Source organism: Cannabis sativa, chromosome 2 (assembly GCF_029168945.1).
Source record: "Cannabis sativa cultivar Pink pepper isolate KNU-18-1 chromosome 2, ASM2916894v1, whole genome shotgun sequence".
NCBI lineage: Eukaryota > Viridiplantae > Streptophyta > Magnoliopsida > Rosales > Cannabaceae > Cannabis > Cannabis sativa.
In genome coordinates this window covers 54,047,620-54,071,295 of record NC_083602.1, presented here as the reverse complement: position 1 = coordinate 54,071,295, position 23,676 = coordinate 54,047,620, and the positions used below count along the sequence as shown (strand labels likewise).

At 31.1% G+C, this 23,676-nt stretch overlaps 3 protein-coding genes across 5 annotated transcripts; 1 reads left to right on the top strand and 2 right to left on the bottom strand.

Annotated features, from left to right (window-relative positions):
* Positions 1 to 10,708: 10,708 nt before the first annotated feature.
* Positions 10,709 to 12,909, bottom strand: LOC115720974 (protein LURP-one-related 7). 3 transcript variants are annotated; one of them, XM_061110617.1, is made up of 3 exons: positions 12,384 to 12,909; positions 11,779 to 11,932; positions 10,709 to 11,015 (listed from the first exon to the last, which is right to left on the bottom strand). In XM_061110617.1, exons 1-3 carry the CDS (start codon positions 12,560 to 12,562, stop codon positions 10,890 to 10,892), a joined length of 459 nt encoding a protein of 152 aa, XP_060966600.1. In that variant the 5' UTR covers positions 12,563 to 12,909; the 3' UTR covers positions 10,709 to 10,889. The 3 variants fall into 3 exon arrangements, with proteins under 3 accessions (XP_060966600.1, XP_030506058.1, XP_030506060.1); XM_030650198.2 differs by having other exon boundaries at positions 11,779 to 11,988; positions 12,384 to 12,905; XM_030650200.2 differs by having other exon boundaries at positions 10,953 to 11,376; positions 11,779 to 11,988; positions 12,384 to 12,907.
* On the bottom strand, positions 12,823 to 15,673 carry LOC115720410 (uncharacterized). The gene is made up of 3 exons (XM_030649560.2): positions 15,484 to 15,673; positions 15,002 to 15,271; positions 12,823 to 12,899 (listed from the first exon to the last, which is right to left on the bottom strand). The coding sequence occupies exons 1-3, from the start codon at positions 15,671 to 15,673 to the stop codon at positions 12,823 to 12,825; spliced, it is 537 nt and encodes a 178-aa protein (XP_030505420.2).
* Positions 15,674 to 22,341: 6,668 nt separating this feature from the next.
* LOC115721211 (spermidine coumaroyl-CoA acyltransferase) lies at positions 22,342 to 23,676 on the top strand. Its single transcript, XM_030650471.2, has one exon. The coding sequence runs from the start codon at positions 22,342 to 22,344 to the stop codon at positions 23,674 to 23,676; it is 1,335 nt and encodes a 444-aa protein (XP_030506331.1).

Below are 23,676 nucleotides of genomic sequence, written 5' to 3'. Positions count from 1 at the left end.
GAGTCTCTGCCCAAGCTTCAAGCATGAGTCTCTGCCCAAGTCTCAATGTAAGTATCTTGTTAAAGTTCTTGAATTGTTTCAAAGTCAAAATACACTAAATATATATTTATATATATACTGCTCTGACTGAAACAATTTCAAGAATCATTTGGTTTCTTTTTTCTTTTTATCTATATATCTATATATTATATATGTATGTATATGTTTTTATATATTTATTATTGATTCATATATATATATATATAATGTTCTTATCATTCATAATATCTACAATATATGTGTGCCTATGATATGATAGAGAAAATCTATATAAATTATACATATATCCAGAAGATTATGTATCATCGATAAAATATTGCATATATCCTAAAGATTATGCATCATCGATAAAATATTGCATATATCCTGAAGATTATGCATCATCGATAAAATATTGCATATATCCTAAAGATTATGCATCCTCGATAAAATATTGCATATATCTTGATGATTATGCGTCCTCAATAAAATCTTGCATACATCCTGAAGATTATGCAAACGTAATATTCATTATATAGTTGATGGATATATAATGAAGGAGATGAATACATATTTATATATATGTTCTTGTATTCTTTGAGGACAATGAAAAGTAATCTAATATCGATATAGATTTTGACAAACATTTCCTGAAGTAAATGTTTTATATTTATCGAAGAAAAAAAAGATTGTATCTATGTGAATACATCTAAAGAATCATTAAAAATGATTATTATTGATGCAATTTTATAGTGGTTTAGAATACCTAAAAAGAATGTTAAGAAAATTGCATTGAAACATCAAAGTATAAGAATAGCAGTGAGCATGACTAATGTTATTTAAATACATGAGACATGTATTTATTGTTCATCATTCCCTGCAGAGAATGATACGAATTGAATTCAACTACTTTTAAAGATTGTTTGTATTAGTCATGTTACTATACGTTGTTATTACTTGCAATGTTGGAAATTATTGCATGTGACATATATTAAAGATCAAATTTTGCATACATCTTGGAGATTATGCAAAAATTGTATTCATATATTCTTTGAAATATTGTAAAAGAAATTGCTGAATAATTTCTTATATCTTTATGGATGAACAAGTAATAAATTTTTAAGAAATTTATAATAATGTTCTACTTGTTCAACGTCATTCCCCAAAGTGAATGTAATAATTTTAAATAATCGATGACATTATTTACTACTCAAATATTTCCAGAAGAAAGTGGAAACAACCAAAAGATGAGATACCACACACAATCAAAGTGTATAAAATCTATATATCATGTGTGGAATTGAATAATAGTAGTCACGTACCTGTAGTACGGACACACTTATAATCAAGATAAAAGTATATTTGACTATTGAATAGAATGTGAATTGTACAAACTTATTGTACATTTAGAATATTCAAATATCATTCCCTAAAGAGAATGAATAGACATAAATTTTATTTCAAAGAATATAGATTTCACATATATTAGCAATGCCAGAAACAAATTAATATATACATATTTTATTATTTCTTGAAATCAATAGTTTCAAACTATTGTTAGTACAGGATATGTATATATATAGTTACTATATAATTCAGTTTACATATTCCCAAAAGTGGATATATAATTTACTAATATTTGTTAGTGATCCAATATAATCAAAGTGATAAAGAATCACAAAATGATTATTTGAAAAGCTTCCTGAAGAAGTCTTACATACAATTGCTACTTGGAGTAGTAAAATATATTTGTATGCACCTAGATGTATAACTTTTATCTAGTTATGAAAGTAATAAGAAATAACTTATTGTATGTACTGGTTGTACATTTAAATATATAATATATCAAGTCATGATAATTAGACTAATGAATAGTCTATTAATAAATTAGACGACTTGTTAAAAAGATACCAGGAAAAATGAATGATATATTATGGTTATATATGTTTGACCATTACAATAACATGATGAAGTTGTCATGTATCTTTAAATTATACATGTCATTAAATTGATGATAGTGATTCCTGAAGAAATATAAAGTTTGATAAACATAATAGTGACTCCTGAAGAGTGTAAATGTTTTGGAGAATAATATAATTATATTATTCGTGTATATAAAAATGAAACTTTTTATGATTACTTATATGTTGTAGTGATTTTACATTACCTTGTGAAAGTTTCATTGAAATACAAATTATAGTGAACCTGAAGTTCATGAATTGAGTTATTTTGACATGATCAATCATATGCAATAAATTGTCAAAGGATTTGACTAAATTTTGTTGAAGAACCAGAAGATTCTTCTCATTATTAATTTATAAGGCTCAAAAGAAGAATATGCATATATTTGCACATAAAAAATATTTAAATTATATTTCTTAAACAATCTTGAGCATTGTTAGATTTTTATTGCATAATTTTTTATCGATGTGATAAGATTTTATGATCATGCATTTACAAAATGTGTAAATTTATGTATTTCTTATTATACACGTGTGACTCATTCTTAGAAATGAATTAAGTTCATAAGTATTGAACTTGAACCTGAAGTTTATTGAACCTGAAGTTCAATGTCATATAGTATATATGGGTTTAAATAAATATTGATTCATTGTGATATATTAAAATCCCTACAGGTGTATTAATATTATTAGATATCACAATTTTTAAAAATTCTCTCGATCAGGGGGAGAGAAGCAGTTGGGATCGATGATAATTTTTGAAAAATGATCCTTGCACAAAGTATATAAGAACGATATAGTTCAAAATGATATATACCAACTGCAAATCAATATTACTCAACGTTGAGATAGAATGAGTTGAAAACGCTTGAAGCGTAAATGAACAATATAGAAATTATTAATAAATGTTCATTTGATTTGCCCTGAAGTTGTTAAATCTAGAGGTACTCATGGAGATACCTTAATGTTATAAAGTATTAAAATGATAACCGTGATGAAAACGGTACTCGAAGAGACTCCTAAGAGAAGTTAGACATAACACATTTCATCATAATTGAATCCCTGAAGTGATTCGTTATAGGTACCTATAAATGATAAACATATTTGAAAATATGTAATTTAAAGAGATCTCTATAAGTTATGTCAATATGGGAGGAAATTATCATTTATTGAAATTTTTGTCGACAATAAATATTGAATGTGTGCATATGCAATAAACTAACATGAGATAGCAATGATCATTGTATTAGATTTGTCGAGAATTATCGACATACATTTTGATTTTTGGCCAAAATATTATGACGCAGTCCAGACAAATTTACTCACATAAAGTGAAGTAAGACCTGTAGGGTGTGCAAATAAATATTTCTAATGAGAAATTTGCATATATGTATTTGTACATAATGAATTGTTGTACAAAGTTTGCATAGACATGAGATTGATTGAAGTAAGGCTTAAATATTGAGAAAATATAATAATGATTTGATTATAGCCTGGAATATATTTTATGAGAATTTATAAGCGTCACATAAATGTTGCAACAAAAAATTATTTATTTGGAGTTCCTAATATAGTGAGAATTTGAAATAAGCCTTATCTAAAAATTCTAGAAGAATTTAATATATGTCTTAAGTGATATAAATTCAAAGTCGCGCGCACTATATGACAAAGATCTTTGCATGAAATAAAGACATGTAAGTAAATTATTATTTGAAAAATACCTATGGTTGTTTATGCAATATAAATTCGTAAATTATACGTTGTGATAGACTCTTGGAGAGTTTTTGATTAATTGAAGAACAAACTTTTATTTCTTTTGTATTTCGAGAAATATTAATGTATAAAATTTGTTCATTAGTATTGAAGTCCTGAAGTACTTCATATGTATCAAGAATTATAGATATATGATCTTTTGATATGGAAATTAAGATCATACAACAAGGTGGAACAAATATATGGTCTTGGAGTACCATCATTGTCACAAATGAAAATTTATAGTACCATTAATGTGTTATGTTCATATCTAATTGAAATTTTAAATTTTCGTATGAACAAAGTTGTGTACACACATGAATGATACAATTAGTTGGTTAAAGACTAATGTTCCACAGACCCCTCATCTATAATTTAGAAGTCCATACATACTCTGGAAGAGTTATAGAAAATATATGATCAAAGATTATATATGGTGATATTTTAAAAGTGATAACAATAATCTTATGAGATCTATTATCACCAAAAGAATTATGGATCATATGTGCATGAGGGGAAGACATATTTATGTTGCACTCTTTTTCCCTTAGTTCAGGTTTTGTCCCACTGGATTTTCCTGGCAAGGTTTTTAATGAGGCAACTTGCAAATAGTTATGAATATGAAATATATATTGTACTCTTTTTCCCTAGCTCAGATTTTGTCCCACTGGGTTTTTCTGGCAATGTTTTTAACGAGACAACTATAAATCATGTTAACATACTTGCATTTTATGAAGCAAGTAGAGAATGTGTGTGAGTGAGATCATTGACATAGCATATTTAGAAAACATATGGATTGCACTCAATAGAGAAGTATCAACCCAAGCAGTTCTCTATGAAGATAATACTGCTTGCATCGCTCAACTTAAAGGAGGGTACATTGAAGGAGATAGAGTTAGAACACATTTCACCAAATTCTTCTTTATACGCTTCAAGAAAACGCATATTGGTGTTCAACATATTCAATCAAGTGTCAATCTTGCAAACTTATTAACAAAGTTATTACCAACATCAATATTTGAGAAGACAGTAGACAAGATGGAATTTCGTCGATTAGAAGATCTCCACAAATACCTAATGAGGGGGAGTTAGTTTACACTATACTCTTTTTCTTTTTGATCAAGTTTTTCAGCAAGATTTTAATGAGGCAGTTATTATGGACATCCAAGGGGGAGTGTTATAAATATTAATAATTATGTGGATGCCAAAATCTTTTATTTATTACCATAATTGTAATCAACATTCCTCTTTTTCTTAGTTTCCCTTTTTCTTAGTTTCTTAATATTTCACTCTTGTATTTGTATAAATAGGGATTCACCCCATTAGAATAAACAATTCAGAAATATTCATTCACTTTTTCTTTCTCTCTTCATCTTCTACTTCTTTCTTCTCATCTACTTTGTATTATTTTATAACTATGTAATTTATTTATTTATTAATAAAAAAGTAAAAATTATTTTTGGTCTGTCAATTGCATTGTTTACATGCTTTATTACATAATTAATTGCTATTAATACAAACATTTACAAAATCTTGAACACATAATAAGTTACAAGGATAGTATTACAATCACAGTGAATTATAATTATAATTATATGTGTAAAATACTTTTATCTTAAGATTAAATCAACACACTAAATCTTTGCTGATTCAGTTATCTACAATATGATCTACCTATACATCTAGTGTGATGTCCTATTGGACTGACCAAGTAGATATGATCGAATACATTTTGTTATATTGGACTGAAATTAATTATTGATAAGATAATTAATTATCGTTATTGTATATTATGTAATCATATCATAGGTCAATTTGATCTTTATTCCGAGTGATAAATATATTCTACTAATTATATTATTAAGTCTTTTGATTTGTTCATTTTCGACTTATCCTACGGACTAGTCCATACTTACACATTGGAGATTTAGTAGTATAACTGAGTGAGAGTATTTATCATAAACATAAAATCTATAGCTTTTAAACTTTTGTTTAAGAGGTGAAACATTGATTTCCTTATAGCTAGGTTCAAGTGTTAAATGATAGAGTACCCATTTCTATAATTAAGTTTGTAGAAATATCATTTATAAAGAACTTAGTGGGAGTTAAGGATAAAATACTAAGAAGGGGTAAAACGATAATTTGTACCCACCTCATTAGTATATCATCTATAGATGATTGAATAACAGGAATAGTTATAACAATTGATAACTTATTTATACTTGGCGTAAAACGTTCTATGAAATCAAGAGTGCGATGTCGAGTCTATAGTGGAGTCACGAAGAATTAATAAACTAGTGAGATTATTTGTTTGAAATAAAATCACTGTAACTTATTGGAACTTGAGTTCATGAATTCATGGTTCCCATGTCATCTCTTATAAAAATAAACCCAGTAGCCTTAAATAATTAATTTAATTATTAATTATAAAAATGTCATAAAGATATCACATTGAGAAAAGAAATAACAAAATTTTTAATAAAATGAATTAAATAAAGGTCAAAATTATAATAAGATAATCCAACTGCGTAATGCAAATGATAATTGGGTTTCTTGGGATTCGGGGTTGTCAGACGTGGTTTTTAGCTACTTTCAGGAAGTGTTTCAGACTTCGGGTGCTTCTTGTCGAGAAGTTGTGGATTGTGTGGAGCCGATGGTGCCTGACCACGTTAATCTGGAGTTGTGTCAGCCACTTACGTTGAGGAAGTGAAGAAAGCTCTGTTCTAAATGCACCCAGATAAGAGTCCAGGCCCGGATGGGATGACACTGACTTTTTACCAAAAGTGCTAGAATATAGTTGGGAGCGATGTTATTGCCTGTGTTCGAAAGTTTTTTGAGAATGGTACATTTGAAAACGGTTGTGGTGAGGCTAATATTGTTTTGATCCCCAAAAAGAAAAACCCAGAAAGAATGAGGGATCTTAGACCTATAGCTTTATGTAGTGTCCTATAAAAGATCATTACTAAGGTCATGGTTAATAGAATGAAGCCCTTCATAGATACAATCATCTCAGCTAATCAAAGAGCCTTTATCCCTGGTCATTTAATCTCTGATAATATTCTGGTTTCTTTTGAAATCTTGCACTATTTAAGGAGGAAACGAAAAGGCAAAGATGGTTACATGACCCTTAAACTAGACATGAGCAAAGCCTATGACCGTGTGGATTGGAGTTTTTTAGAAGCGATGTTGAGGAAGCTGGGTTTTGCTAATCATTGGGTTCAACTGATTCTCAACTGTGTGTCTTCGGCAAGTTACAGGGTTATTCATGGTGCTCATGAGATAGGTCCTATTCTCCCAACCGGAGGCATTCGTCAGGGGGATCCCTTGTCCCCATATTTGTTCATCCTGTGTGCGGAAGGTTTCTCGGCCTTCCTTCGAAAGTATGAGAATCGGGGTTGGTTGCATGGATGCAAAGTAGCTAACGGGGCCCCTCGTATCTCACATATGCTCTTCGCAGATGACAACTACCTGAATTGTAAAGCTACTTATGAGGAAGCACACCGAATCAAAGAAGTACTTCAAAAGTTTGAATTGGCTTCGGGTCAGAGAGTTAATTTTGCAAATTCGTCAATCTTTTTTAGTGCCAATACTACGGATGATAATAAGGAGAGGATTGTGGAGTTGTTGGGTGTGCCTATTGCTCTAGAGGGAAGTATGTATCTAGGTCTTCCAAGTTCAATGGGTCGAAACAAAATGGCAGCCTTGAGTTATTTGAAAGAAAAGTTGAGAAAGCAGCTTCAATCTTGGGGCTCAAAGTTCCTCTCCCGAGAGAGTAAGGAGATTCTTATTAAAACTGTGGCACAAGCTCTTCCTAGTTATCTTATGAGTGTTTTTTTGCTTCCTCTTGAGATTGTTAGAGATATGGAGAGTATGATTGCTAAGTATTGGTGGAAATCGTCTAATAATTCATCCTCAGGCATACATTGGATGTCTTGGAAGCGGCTTTGTGGGCACAAAGATAAGGGAGGCATGGGTTTTAGAAACCTTCGTGATTTTAATCTTGCCCTTTTGGATAAGCAAGGATAGCGGCTTTTGGTTAGTTCGAAGTCGCTCATGGTGAAGGTGTTTAAGGCTAGATATTTCCCCATGGTTCGTTCTTCACTACGACAATTGGTCCTAATCCAAGTTTTGTGTGGAGGAGTATCTTGGAAGCTCAATCCTTGGTAAAGAAGGGGACCCGATGGGTTGTTGGAGATAGAAAAAGTATATCCATTCTAGGTGAACCTTGGCTTCCGGATGTTGAGAATCCTTTGATTATCTCATCTCACCCGAGCTTAACCAATGCCAAAGTCTGCAACTTGATGAAGATCGACGGTTCGAGCTGGGAGGAAGACATTCTTAATGATTTGCTGCTGCCTCGTGATAGATTGTTGGTGCAGTCCATCCCTGTTCTATCTCGACCAACCATGGATACTTTAAATTGGTCGCTTGACCTTTCTGGGTTATATTCAATGAAGAGTGCATATAAGCTTCTGCATCAACTTAATGGTGAGTTTGGGTTGGATGTTTTAGCCGAAGACAGGTTTTGGAGGAAGCTGTGGAAGCTAAAAACCCCCACCGAAAATGAAAAATATGTTATGGCGTGCAGCGAAAAGATGTCTCTCAACAATGATCCAGCTGCAATAAAAAAGAGTGCATGTGAATTCCACCTATCCGGTCTGTAATATGGCTCTGGAAACCATTGAACATGCACTTTTATTTTGCCCAGTTGCAGCAGCTGTGTGGGATCGGGTGGGTATTGGCACGATATTGCAACAGGAGATCTCTTTTTTGGCTTGTGCATGAATCAATTTGAAATGCTTGATCTGAATAGTGCAAACTTGCTGGTGGCTTTGTGCTGGGCAATTTGGAATGCTAGGAATGATAAAGTTTGGCAAGATAAAGTCATGGGGATCGAAGGCATCGTTGCATCTACAACAAACTACCTTAATCAATGGCGTGTTGCTCAGAATTCTAACAATGAGTTGTTGTTCACTGGGTTCATTCCGGGGGATGGGGCTGAGCAATGGAGTGCTCGGAGTGTTAGTAGTATTAAGGTTATCGATGCGGCTGTGTTTAATGATTCCTCTACCTATGGAGTTGGTTTTGTGGCAAGAGATTCCAGTAGTTTCTTTGTTGAAGGCAGTACAAAGTTATTTCATGGCTCGATTTCTCCTGTGGTGGCTGAAGTAATTGGAGTCTGGGAGGCATTGAGTTGGATTAAAGATCATTCATTGCTTAATGTGACTTTAGAAACGGATTGTCTTTCAATTGTTCAAACTGTTCGTAGCTCTATGGTTATGATTTCTTTATTTGGCAAAGTTGTAAGTGATTGTAAGAATTTGTTAAGTACTTTGCGTAATGTTTCTTTTCATTTTGTAAAACGATCAGTAAATGTAGCAGCTCATTCCTTTGCGAGGGCCTCTATATCCCATCCTGATCGACTGTTCAACTTGGACACTGTTCTAGTTGAGTTGTTACCTAATTTGGTAACAGAGATATTCGTTTGATAAAATGATGACTTTTATTTTTAAAAAAAAAAGGTCAAAATTATAATTGGTTAGTTTTTGACAAGCATTTAATTGATTACAATTATTTTAATAAATAAATAATAATTTGTTTTTAAAACAAATTTGGAAACTATTTTTGAAATTTAAAGTTGGCTCATATAATTGGTATATACTATATACCACTTATGTGTGAACACATTTATATGGTTTTAATTTCCTTTTAATTTATTTACTAAATAGTTTAAAATAAAATGGGCAAGTCAAACCTATTTTATGACCTAGCTATTGCCTATATATATTAAGTGATGTATGAATTGAAAAATAAGTGCTTTGTGACAAGTAATTTTCACCAAAAAAAAAAAATCTACCCTAATCTAACTACTCTCTTTGGAGTCATTATTCCCACTGTGTATTCGTAACTAAATTAGTAAGGGTGCGTTTGGAAAACCACGATGAAATTGGATTTGTGTGTAATTGAAGATAATTACACAATTCAACATGTTTGTCTAACCATGTAATTACACTGTAACTGTGTAATTGGAAGTAATTGAGGGGTTCCAATTACACTCTCCAATTCTCATGGCCCCCCATGAGAATTGAATGTAATTAACTGTGTAATTACTAAAAACTTTCCATATTATACATTAGCTACTAAAAAATATTATTTTCCCATGTAATTACTAACTATTTTGCCAAACAAGATATTAAAAATTCACATATAATTACCACCTCATATATAGTGTAATTATTAAACTGTGTAATTACCACCCTAGTAATTACCCTACCTAGTAATTACACAATTACTTCCAAACACACCCTAAATTAAATCTCTATCTTATTTTTACGAATCTTTGACTATGGATACATGTATTATGCTTTCTATTATATGCTATATATTATAGTAGGAATCATCCATATAGATTATAATTTATAACATCCTACAAAAAGACATTCCCCAAATTACTGGAATAGTTCAAGTGGATCGTACAACTGATACTCCTCTTTGTAGTATAGTTCTCATTCTTCATAAGAGAACTGTTTGGAGCACATTTTTCACCCTTTATAAGAGAACTGCAGAACAACAATGGGTGAAAACTCAAGCCCCAACGATGTAAAAACTATGGAGCATGGATGGAGTGAGCACTCATCAAAAGGGGTGAGAACTACCTCTACTAGAAAAAAAGATTAGATGTTCGTCTATGATCGACTTCGTTAAAATTAACGTCAGTTCCTGCCTATTAGTTTTCTCCTCCAAGAACCCAAAGATCCAAAAAATTCGTGTTATTTCCTCATGTTTCAAGTGAAAACATAGAATAGTAGGTATTATATGTGAAATAGAGAAAAAAAATATACCTTCAGTCTTTGGCGTTATTTCATCCATGATTCAAGTGAAAACATAGAATAGTGGAAATGAAAGGGAGAGAGAAACATGAAAGAGAGAGGAAGAAAAAGAGAAAAAGTAAAACTATTGAAGAAATGAGAGGAGAATTTCAGTATTAGAAAAAGAAAAATTGGCATAATTTTGATAGTGTACAATAGATGAATTTTTTAAATTTTTTTATTATTTCTTTTATGGTGCCATTGAGCATAAAAACTCAAATTTCCCTTGATTGACCTACCTACACAACAGAATTGCTAATATGAATCTTAATTCTATTATTTTCCCTATCTATCCATGAAGGAATATTACAATCAAAGCTACAACGAAAGCATGGTCAACAGATCCAGGAAATATAGTCAATCGAAATTTACCCCTCTTAACAAAAATCTGGTTGAGTTTGTACATGAGGCTAGTCTGCATTTAAAAAACCATTCTGTTTCAGAACAGTCCCCAAGCCAGAATGAAGAAATAATAATTCAATGTTGATGTTTGAACAATTCACAAGACCATCTTCAATAAATGATATAAAACTATGCTAAATTAGGCACATCAAAAATGAGTAAATCTTATAATTAGTATACTTTTTGCAATTATATTCCAAAGTACAATAACAAATCGAAGATAACTATTATTAATAGTAATCAATAAATTAGAAAAAGCTAGATTAACTTTTTGTACCCAACACTTCAGAATAACTGACTTAACCAACAAATAAACCAGCTCAGCCACGCTGTGAAAAAGCTGAACAATAAATAAAAACGAACTAGAACCTACCCTGGCAAAAGATAAATGAAAACAGATTTAACAGATGCATCTAATACAGTCTTAGATGCACAACTAATAAATCCAGAAAAGATGCATCTAAAGACTGCAGACAAACCAATATTTAAGATAATTTGCCATAGAAAACATGACACCTACAATTATCATATCAAGTTTGATAATCTTGTTCTAAATTTAACTCTGCGGCAAAACTTTTAGCACACTATTGGTGAAGATTTTTTATAAAAATATTAAAATAAAGTACTGCATCATAAATTTAGCACTCTATTATTGTAAATATGTTAAATGCTCAAAGAAGCTTTATTGTTCTTGTCCCAAAACTCAATTAGCTGAATTCAACCATGAATAATTCTAATCTTTGGTGTTAATCTTAATGGTAGAGTCATGAGCATACCTGAGCTACAATGTCATTGCCTTTATAAATGGTGCAGGATTTTTGAAAAGGGAAACCTTTGACCTTGAGATCAGGAGGTGAATCTGGGAGATCTTCAGCCACAAGAAATACCTCCAACTCAGTTCTAGTGAGAGTATTTTTGGTCCTCAGTACCCTGAACAAGAAATCTTTAGACTCACCATCACCCTTATAGCATTGCCAACATCCCTTCTATAATCACAAAAGTATAATCGGTAATCTAATGCAGAAACCAATGCTGTAATATTCCAAATACAACACTAACGAAAAAGAAATGAAACAGGAAAAATATTCCCACTTGGGAGATGCTAATTTAACAATTCAAACAAATGTGACTTATAAATTTTGTTCAAAGTTGTCACAATGTTAGTATTGCCAAAATTAAGTGAATTGATATGAGAAATTTTCTATGACTGACTTATTTATTTAACTAAGAAGTAGAAAGAATGATGTTTGGGCCAGAATTTTACTTCTAGGATTTCCAGGGAAACAAACAAAGGACATGGAGAGAGAGAGAGAGAGAGAGAGAGAGAGAGAGAGAGAGAGAGAGAGAGAGAGAGGAATTGAAATAAAAGTTGGAGGCTCACATGGTGACTGTGGATAGAAATGAGAGGAGTTCCTTCGGCGTCACGCAAAACTCGCTTGGTCGATGATGATGATGATGATGATGATGATGAGTCAGTAGAGGAACGACGATTGACCTTGTAAACGATTTTATCATCGGAATTAAGGAAGTAGGAGTCTCCATTTTTATGGGTTTTGTCATGTTTCTTGGACACAAATAGATCAATCGGGATTGGTATTGGCATTGATATGGGTATGGGATCTGATTTTGAAAACTCCATGTTAGAATAACTCAACCAAAACAAAAAGAAAAATTGAAGAATTTTTTATTTCCGGAAAGAATGAAAAAATGGGGATGGAATCGAATTTCTGAGTTTGAATGAAGAATAATTTTGAGATCAATTAACTTTAGTGTTTGGTGTTGTTCCTAAATCAAACCGAAAAACAATTTTGAGAATTGTGTTAATGAATTAGTGATGAGAATTGAGAAGAGAGGCGGAGGGAAGAGACAGACAACGCAATCTCACTGTATGCACCAGCTGTAAAGAAAAACAATTTATTTGGGTTACAGCCCAATCCAATTCATGGGCCTTGGACACTCATCACTCAACAGTTCAGATCAACATTTTATGGCCTTTTAGCAATTTTACAAAAATACTGGATTTTGGATCAAAGTTTACAATTTTACTGATACGGAATTTTTTACAAAAATAATATCTTTTTATAAAACAACTGTAAAACAACAAAATAGAACAATTAAAAACAACAGTAGAACAACCATAAAACAACAGTGAAAACTTAACATAGTACACAATATATTTTTTTTTTTAAAAAAAAACAGTATTTTTAAAAAAAAATTCCACCCCACAATAAAAAAATAAAAAAGATTTAAAATTTCAATATGGTATAAAAACCCCAAATAATATATATATATATATATATACTAGCAAAAATTACGCGCGAGGCACGCATACTAAATTTTATGCTAGTTTTTTTCTATGTTATTTGAAAGTGATTCAATTAAAAATTAAAGAAAAAATATTATTAGTTATTAGGTGAGATTATTATTATGTGTATCTAAATATTATAGTTTATAATGTTGTCAATTAAAAGTGAATACCGAATGCAATATATTAGTGTTTAAGAAAACTTGATGATTTAAATATGTTCTTAAGTTAATCCAAAAATAAATTAAAAATTGATGTTCCAATACTTAAATAAACATTACTTAAATGGGTGTAAGATAAAAAGAAAATTAAAAATCAATCTCTAAATTATTGATAATTGAAGATAGCATTTGTCTAAAAATTGTAGATAAGAAAACTTATGATAGTCATTGGTGGATTTCAATCTTCATTTGCTTCGATAGAGACAATAGTGTAATTTTTGTATTTTTCACTTTTCATTCTAGCCGGGTCCGCATATATGTGGATTGTTTATTTTTCGTTGATAAATTGAATATGATAATGTCGACAAAAAGTGAAAATCATGTTTAACAAAAAGTGATAGTATTCTATAACAAAATACTATTAAATTATTTTAAAATACTATATTTTATTAAAATAAAAATCTATACGATTAAAATTTCATATTTATCTTTATTCAAAAAGAAAAAAAAATTGATAAAAAAAGAAAAAAAAATGAAAAGTTTCTATTATTATCTCTACTGCCTTTGTAGATGTGAATAATGGTCTCTTCTTTCTTCCATATTCTTCTTTATTTTTTGAATATTGTGTTTACAGCATATATGTAAATTATTACGTAACTTTAAAAACTTTACCCCTGAAAATTAATGCATATGCCGAGCACTTAGAATCATTTATTTATTTTATTATATATAAATAAAAAGTGACGCATGAATTTCTCATAAACTATTTTATTTTTAATAATAAACCATTTTATTTTTAATATAAATAAAAAGTCACCCATAAATTTCTCATAAACCAAAAATTCTGTTATATAAGCACACTTTATATAGAATAGAAATATCATATTTTTGTAATAAAATTTTGAAATACCATTTTCTTTTCCTCTCTTTATCCTTTACAAAAATTATTATTAAAATATTAAAAAACGCACAAAATGGTTCTGCCATGCAGAGCAAGTACTCGAGTAGCTAAGTATAGTGTAGTAGACTAGCTCTTTGCTTAATCTCCAAGTCTTAGTCTCTTCACCATTATTCTTCATTATTTTACTTGTTTCTTTTTCCTCTTTCTTCTGCTTTCCTTCTCTGTAATTCATAGAAATTGGGTTTTCATTCGGTTGCAAATATTTAAGTCGGTCTTCATATATTTTCGAAGTTAGAATCAATTTTGGGCAATTATTGTGAGTTTCAATTTGTTGATCGATCGTGTTAAGTTTAACCATTTTTGTTTTTGATTTATTGTATATGTTTTTTTTTTTTTTCAATTCTATGTTATCTGAAAGATTATTTAAAAAGTTTAATCCAGTGTACATTTAAAACGCAAACGGAAGGGGAAGAAAGGTTAAGTCATATGTTTCCACCAAAAGCTAGCTATTTCCGTCTCAATGGCATGACAAGTTCCTTTAGACAAGAGGAACACACTCATAGCTTAAGTTAGGAGTGATTGTAATACTGTTTTAAGAAGAATCTTCTTTCTAGCACGAGAAAAAAATTTACCTTCCCACCTATTGATCTGATTGATAATATTGTTCTTAATAAAGCCAAGAATAACATTTTTATTCCTCCCAACAATATTCGGTAAGCCTAAGTAAAGACTACCATCGAGAGCTTCAGCCATACCAAGATTGGTGCAGATCTGAGCTCTAAGGGCAGCTTCAACACTTGTACTAAAGAATACCGAAGACTTTGAAACATTCACCTTTTGGCCTGAAGCTTCTTCATATGTATGAAGAAGAGTAAGAACACTCTCAGCAGCTCCCAAAGAAGCTTGACAGAACAAGTAACTGTCATCGGTAAAAGCATGTGGGTAATCGAAGGATCCGTCCTAGCCACACGAGAACCTTGCAAGATGCGATTATCTTTAAATTTTTGAATCAAAGATGAAAAGCCCTCCGCACAAATAATAAAGAGATAAGTAGAGAGCAAATCGCCTTGCCTAATACCACGGGAAGGTAAGATAGGTTCGATTGTCTGATTACCATGGATAATAGAGTAGCTAACAGATGAAACGCAATGCATCACAAGAGAAATCCATTTCTCAGCAAAGCCCATACGGTTCATAACAACCTTCAGATAACCCAATTCTATATGATCGTATGCTTTGCTCATGTCGAGCTTTAAAGCCATAAAACCTTTCTTCCCCTTCTGTTTGCGCTTTAATAAAGCCATCAAAGTTGGACTTCATGAAGTCTTTTCAGACCATTTTATGTTAAACATGAAAGAGATATTATCTTAGTCCAATATTAATAGACTAGAAATCGCTGGACTAGAAAGTGGACCCCGCCCAAATAATGCAATAAATTTATATTGTTATGGGAACTTCTATTTTTTTTTTAAATAATAATAATAATAATAATAATAATAATAATAATAATAATAATAATAATAAATAAGTAATAAATAATTCAAATTCACTAAATAATAAATGATAAGAACACAATCATCATGATTAATGTTTATAAGTTTAAGTCCTCTTGCCTAAAAGTTTAATCCAGTGTACATTATTTAAAGACTTATCATGATTATATGTTTAAAAGTTTAAGTCCTATGATTTGTCAGTACACTAGATTTAGACTGACATGATAATCAGCGATAATGTATACTCACATCTTGGATAAGTGTTATGTCCTTTCCAAGGCATTGACAAAGTTTACCAGTATCAAATGTATGGAGTATACATTGAATTAGACCGATATTGATCTTGGATAAGATATCATAAACTACTGTTATATCTTTCTAAGTCAATATCACTGGTTGATCTTAGGTCTATAGATCTTAATCCTGGTATGGTTATATTCGATCTTAATTGCATTATTTATGTTCTTCAATTTGTTCATTAAAATCGACCAATTGGATCTTCTTGTGACATACAGATTAAGGATATGGTAGTTCAATTGAGTGAGAGCGCTAATCATAGATATGAAATCTATAGCTTCTATAAGTATTTAGAAGTGGAACGATAATTTTCTTTGAGCTTGGCTTGATAGAGATAAATGATTGAGATCTTATTTCAGTAATTATATTAGTTTACTGAAATATCATTTATAGGTAGCTAAGTGTTTTAAGGATAAAATACATTGAAGAATAGAACGGTAAATTTGTCCCTACTCGATGTAGATCATCTATATTCTATAAAGGATCTTTGACTATTAGGATTGTAACAATGGATAATCTTAACGTATCCATATCTTGGTACATATAGATCATTCTATATAATTAAGAGTGGAATTATGAATCCATAGTGGCACAAGGAGGAATTAATAAGTTAGAGAATTTACTTTGTAAATTCTAGTTCTACTTATTGGAAGGTTGATTATATAGGCCCATGGTCCCTACACTAGTTGAGATAATACCGCTTGCAGACTCAGTTAATTGGTTTTAATTAATCAATTATAATTCTAAAATTAGACTATGTCTTATTTATGAATTTTCACTAAGCAAGGGCTTAATTGTGAAGAAAAAAAGTTTTGGGATTTATTTGTTAATTAAGAGACTTTGTATGGTCTAATCAATAAATAATATAAATGTAATTTTATTTGATAATTAATTATAATTATTAAATAAGTAGTTTTGGCATTTATAAGATTGAAATTGGAAAATATGGTATAATTGAAAGAAGAATAAGTGGTTAAAATAAAGTGACAAAATTGTAACTAGTATAGCCCATTAAGTGGCCGACCACTAGTGATGGATTTTTTCCCATTATTTTATTCTTTTTAATCCATATAATTTAAACATAAACCCTAGTTAAAATACTATAAAAAGGAACATGATGCTCTCATTCTCATCCAATTTTAAAACCTACCAAATCTAGTTTTCTAACTCTGTGATACAACTAGTAGATAAGAGACACATTCTATAGTGATTTTTGAACCCTCCTTTATTGTTCTTCACCTATTCTGCCCATAGTGATAGAATGCCATGCCCACACATAGCAAATCAAGTACTCAATCATAGTGCGAAAGACGGTGGTAACCAGCCCAAATGAGAGAAAGAGATCTAGGCTCAAATCGATCTTGATAATACTCTGCGACAGAAAGGAACAAGGGTTAGAGATCTGAGCGAAATGAGTCATTATTATTGCGCTGCAATCAATGTAAGGTTTTCTAAACACTTATGTGTTTCGTATTAGAAAATTTATATTTAGGATGTTAATCAACATACTTATTAGTAAATCGAGATCTTGGTAAAATAAATTCCAACAAATTAACACTTTTATTTTTTAAATTTTTTAATCATAAAAATAAAGTAAAATTTTTATTATTTTTTTAATTTTGTTTTTAACAACTTTTATTTTCTAATTTTATTTAAGTGAGGAATAAGAAAATAGGTTAGATAAAGTGGGTCGGGTCCCGACCCTAGGGTTTGGGTCCCGGGTCGCAGTCCGTGCCTGAGTCCAATTCTCGAGTCTCAAGTTCGAGTCCTCGGTCTCGATTCGAGTCTCAAATCTCGTTTTTCTAGTCCAACTCTAAGTTCAAAATTGATTCAAAATATTAATGATAGAAATTACAAATAGAGTATAATTAAAAAAAATTGATTTTTGCTCAAAAAAAAATGATTTTTTTTTTTTTTTAAATTTTCAAAATTTAGTTTTTAATTTTAAAATTAAAAGTAAAAACAATCTTACATAACATCTTTTTTTTCTTCAAATATTTATACTTTTCTAATTAAAAAAAAAATAACTCAAAAAATATTATTGAATGCACTTTTTATATAATATCTTCCATTAAAAAAACAAACCTATATAAAATATCATTATTTGTTAACGACACGCAGTGAAAAAATTACTAATTTTGGTAGCATGGCAACATTCAATGTCTTCAACTAACTGTATATGAACGAAATAGAAAACTTAATAAATATATATAGATAAATAGTTGAAGGGATAACATAAAGCTTGGTAATTACTCTCACCAACTATAATTTGCGCAATCTTATTATTAAAGGATATATAATTGACACGTGGACTTAATTCTCAATTAAAAAGATAACAAGTTAATAACAACCCTAGTATGATTATTCTAGCATGATCAAAACTTATGAGAATATATGACCGAGATAGCATTTAGCTGCACACTATGCATAGCATAGTAAAGTAAAAAGCAAGATATAGAGAGAAGTTAAATAGTCACGTATCTAATATTCATATACGGGACAATTCATTTTGAACTCGTAGTACACGAATGCCCAATATGCAACCGATACAGTCTCAGGATGTTCTATTTTATAGAACCTCGAGAGATTCACACATCGGTAAAAACTCCAAAGGGGTCTTATGGATTTTTGAATTGTCCAAAGACCTCATATGCGAGTAACACAGAACCCGCAAGTTTATGTTACTCAAGTTGTGGGTGGGCGATGTGCAACTTTATTAGTCGTACCTGTTTGAATATTAATAAGAATGGTCAACACTGTTCTATTATTTATTTTATAGGCATTTTTTAATTTTAATTGAATGTAATTAATATTGTAATAGTCTTGTCTGACCGTTTATGTAAATTAAAAGATCACTTGCTTTCTATATAAATGAGTGATCCAATCAGAATAAGACTAATTAAAATATTCTTTTTTAAAAGTGGACTAAGTAGATCGAGCTTTGGTTGAACCACTATATTAATCTTTTGTGTTCTATATTTGTTTGCTGTTTATATTCTATTAATCGCATTGTTATTTTAAGTATTCACCAACGTGAGTACTATTCGCAGTTTTGTACATAAGTATTTTTGATTAGTTTGAATACTCATATTTTTTTAGTGTTATCTAAATTGCTTCACAACATTTATGCGTATCAATATTTCTAGAGGAGTGCCAAAGAAACTCACTAAACAATGATCTCTTTTGTACTCTTTTAATTTAATCTATCATAAGAACGTGCAAAATAGAGTTTGCTACGTATTAAATCATTGTTTTTGATTTTATGAAAATAGAAAGAAATGAAATCTGTTTGAGGAGAGTTGTTGAGAGTGTGAACTTCCCACACGACAAGAAACGAGTGGTGAGTTGGTTTGACGAGACGCACAAAACTGATATATATAATGCTAAATTTGACAAACTTTGACTGTTTTGCATCGTTCAAAGTCAAATAAAGGCCTTTAGTTTAGACATATACCAAGAAGAACATGGAACTAGATTAGGATTGTTAATTTAATTTTTGGTATATTTAATATTACAAATATATTTTGATTTGTAGAGGTAAGTGTGTCCGACTTTATCTCTGTTTTCAAGTCTTGTAATTGTATTGAGTATTCAATCAAGTTAACAGGAGAAGAACAAAAAGTATAAAGCCTTTAGAAGGTTCTTCAAGCTTTCGGGAGAAGATGGTTCAAGTCTTGCATTGAGAGGAAACAAGCATTTTTCCTAGCAAAGCGCTTCCTAATGTTCTTGGCTCTCGCGAGTGGTGACCCTCCTCGACTGTAGTGTGGTGCTTAGGAGTTTTGTGATGTTTGACAATAGTCTGGTGCTTGGTTCATTATTGGTGTGCCCCTTGTGCTTAGTTTTAATTGTTTAAGTTAGTTTAGTTTTATGATATTTTACATTAGTTTTTTTATTGGGTGCATTAATGTTTCATTGATTGGATCAAATTGTTTTAGTGGGAGTGAAATTTTCCTCTTTCTTGGCCAAATCTATCTTTTGGTCTTGTGTTTCATGGGGTTAAGTTCTTTTGGACGCCTTGCCATAGTTGGTTGAATTATTTTCCTTATTTCGTGCGTGAATAATGAGGTTATCGTGTCACAAATTTTGTTAGAAGATCAATAATAGTCATTGATAGATTGATTTTGCCATATGTTTATGTGGGTTGAAGATTGCTATTATTTGGGTTGAATAGACTTGATATATTCATTGAATCTTTACTGTTGTTAAAGTTTTTTTTTTTTTTTTTTTTTTTTTTTTTTTTTTTTTTTTTTTTAGGATAAAGGCTTGGTATCTATGAACTATATTTTTATGTGATGAACTTTATCCGATTTTACTATTAAAAGTAATTTCTATTTTATCTAAAAAATATATATAAATTAATTTCCTTCCCCTTAACTAATGACAAACTTATATAATTTTTCTTAAAAAAAATAAAATAAAACATTTAAATATTTCACATAATTTGAGAGTTTATCTATTGTTGGATTCATGAGAATCATTACTCATAGGCCTCCTTAAAAAATTGAAAACGCAAAGAATTCCGATATACAACCTTTCAAGGGAGAAGAAAACAAAATTATTTTCAGTAACAATTAACAAATAATATGTATAGCTAAAAAAACAAATATTCGTAGATCGCAGTAACAAATTTGGTAAATTATGAGAATTTGCAACAACTGAGGCAAGAGGTTAGACCCACTCCACGCACATAAAAAATGTCAGAATTACACTTACACAAATATACCCAATAGGATATATAGAAGGTTAAAATTAAGAGAACAAAACATCAGAAGCTAACGTCAGCCTAGCTATATGCATGGGCAACAACTTAATTAATTTTGACAAAGGAACTTAAACAAGAAAATATATAGTATGTAACACACCAACTAACCCTTTATTTTTTTTACTTGTAATTGCTAACCACTTATTGGACTAAATTAAGGGCTATAATTTTATTGTATTTGTTTTAATAATATGATTCGAATTAGCTCTCAACAGCTTTGTGAAATGTCCATTGATCATGTACATTTTCGTCTATACAAGTTAGATAGATAGCATTATCTTATGTAATTGGTACGTACCTGAATCTTGACTTGTGAGACTCTAATTTTGTTATTACTTACTCTTCAGTTATTTTCTTACCCCTCATATATTTTGGACTAGAATTTATATATACAGAACCATGTTATGTATATGTACCTAATTTAAAACAGTCTCCATTCCCAGATGTCTAACTGCGGGCCCATAAAAACCAGTCTCCATTCCAGTTGGTAATTACCTTAATTTATACTAAAAAAAAAACTACCCACTTAGTTGATCAAATAATATATGGATTAAGAACCATTAAAATAAATAATAAAATATAGGAAGCAAAAACCAATTTGTTTAGGAAGCGAAAAACCATGTTAATTATAATTATAGTGCTTTTATTATAAAACTATTACAGACAATTTTTTTTTTTTTTTCAAAAAAAAAAAAAAAAACCAAAATGGTGGTTTTTAGACTAGAAAAGAGAAAGTGAATCCGACTTTCGTAGAAAATGATGATAAGAATGAATATATCAAGTCTATTCAACCCAAATAATAGCAATCTTCTCATATTCCCACTAATAATATTGTGCGAATGCGACCACACATCAAATGTTGCTTCAAGCACACAATAAAAAAGAGTAGCACATGTTTTTTGTTTATTGTTTGTTAAATAATTGTACTAGTCGAATTTTTATATTGTAATTACTAAAGGAAAAATACTTTAACTAAAAAAGCAATATAATATTACATATAATTATTAATTACCATTTGTTTAAAAGGCAGCCCCCCAATGTATTAATTCTTAACACGTATAAACTAACTTCAATATATGTTTCCAACCATTATTGACTATGGCAAGTTGTAGTCCAAAACAATGATGTTTTGGTTGGTGGGGGCTTATATATTCAACTATATATGTGTATGTATATATATATATATATATATCTAGGTTAAGCTCACCGAAATCACAAAGCTAATTTAAAAAACACACGCTTCTAAAGCGGATACTATATATATAAGGTATTAGCTTCTCAAGTAATAAATCACTACTCTTTGCTCATTCAAAGTAAAATCACCAAAAAGTTTCATATTACAGTACCCTTAAACTCTCCCTATTCTTAGCCATTTTTTCTTTCAGTATTTCAATATAGTTATATTGATATATACGACAATATGGCTCCTCATCTTAACACCACTGAATTTTCGGTTGTGAAGGAGGAAGTTGAGCTTGTGAAGCCCTCTGAAGCCACACCTTCAGATGTTTTGTCTTTGTCCACTCTTGACAACGAGGCCAACCTCGAATGCTTCTCCAAAGCCATCTACGTATACAAGGCCCAACATGATCACACTGCTAACAGTGTTGACCCGGCTGAGATGATCAAGCAAGCTCTCTCCAAAGCTCTCGTCTATTACTACCCTCTAGCCGGGAGACTCAAACGGCTAGCCCATGACGGAAGGCTTCAACTCACTTGTGACACTACTGGTGTTCCCTTTTTGGTTGCCACGGCCAACTGTCGTCTTTCCTCACTCAATTACTTAGATGACATTGATTTTGAGATGGCCAAGAATTTTGTTTTCCCTTCTCCCACAAGCGACTGCCCTTTTGTTCTACAAGTCACTCGATTTGCTTGTGGAGGTTTCACCATTGGGTTCGGAATATCTCACATGGTCTCCGATGGTTTCGGGGCTGCTCAGATCTTCAAGGCCTTGGCTGAGCTCTCCAAAGGAAAAGAACTCTCGGTGAAGCCTGTATGGGAAAGAGAAAGACTTGTGGGAACACCTATCAAGGAGCCTCTCAAGCTCAACACATGTCCTCCTGCTAAATCACCTTACATGCCCTCTTCTGACATTGTAGATGAGATCTTTTACTTGAAGAGTGATACCATGAAGAGACTCAAAGAGGAGATCATTAATGGTGGTTCTCCAAGTAATGTTACTACGTTTGAAATACTTGCAGCCTTTGTTTGGAAAGCAAGGTTGAGAGCCTTAGAGCTCAACCATGATGGAAAAACATGTCTATACTTCGCCACAGGGCTAAGGAAGTTGATAGACCCTCCTCTACCTGAAGGGTATTATGGAAATGCATTTTTGACATCTGCAGTGGAACTCACTGGTAGAGAACTCGAAGAAAAATCTTTATCTGAAATAGTCAATATGATAAAAGAGAAGAAGAAGGACGTTTTGGACAACAACTACATCAAAAAATCTATTGATATTTGTGAAACAAAATTAGCTCACGGTGATAATCCAAAGATTAAAGCTACGGGAGCACTCATGGCATTGACTGATTGGAGGAATTTGGGGTTGGTTTCGGATGAGTTTGGATCAGGATGGAACATTGAGAATGTAACGTCGTTGCCATGGGACTGTTTTGGATCAGTAGATTTGTGCACCTTCTTGCCTGCTCCAAAATCTGATCCTTCATTGAAAGGTGGAGTTGGAATATTGGTCTCTCTTCCAAGACTAGCCATGCCCAAATTCAAGCAAGAGATTGATACTCTTAACTAA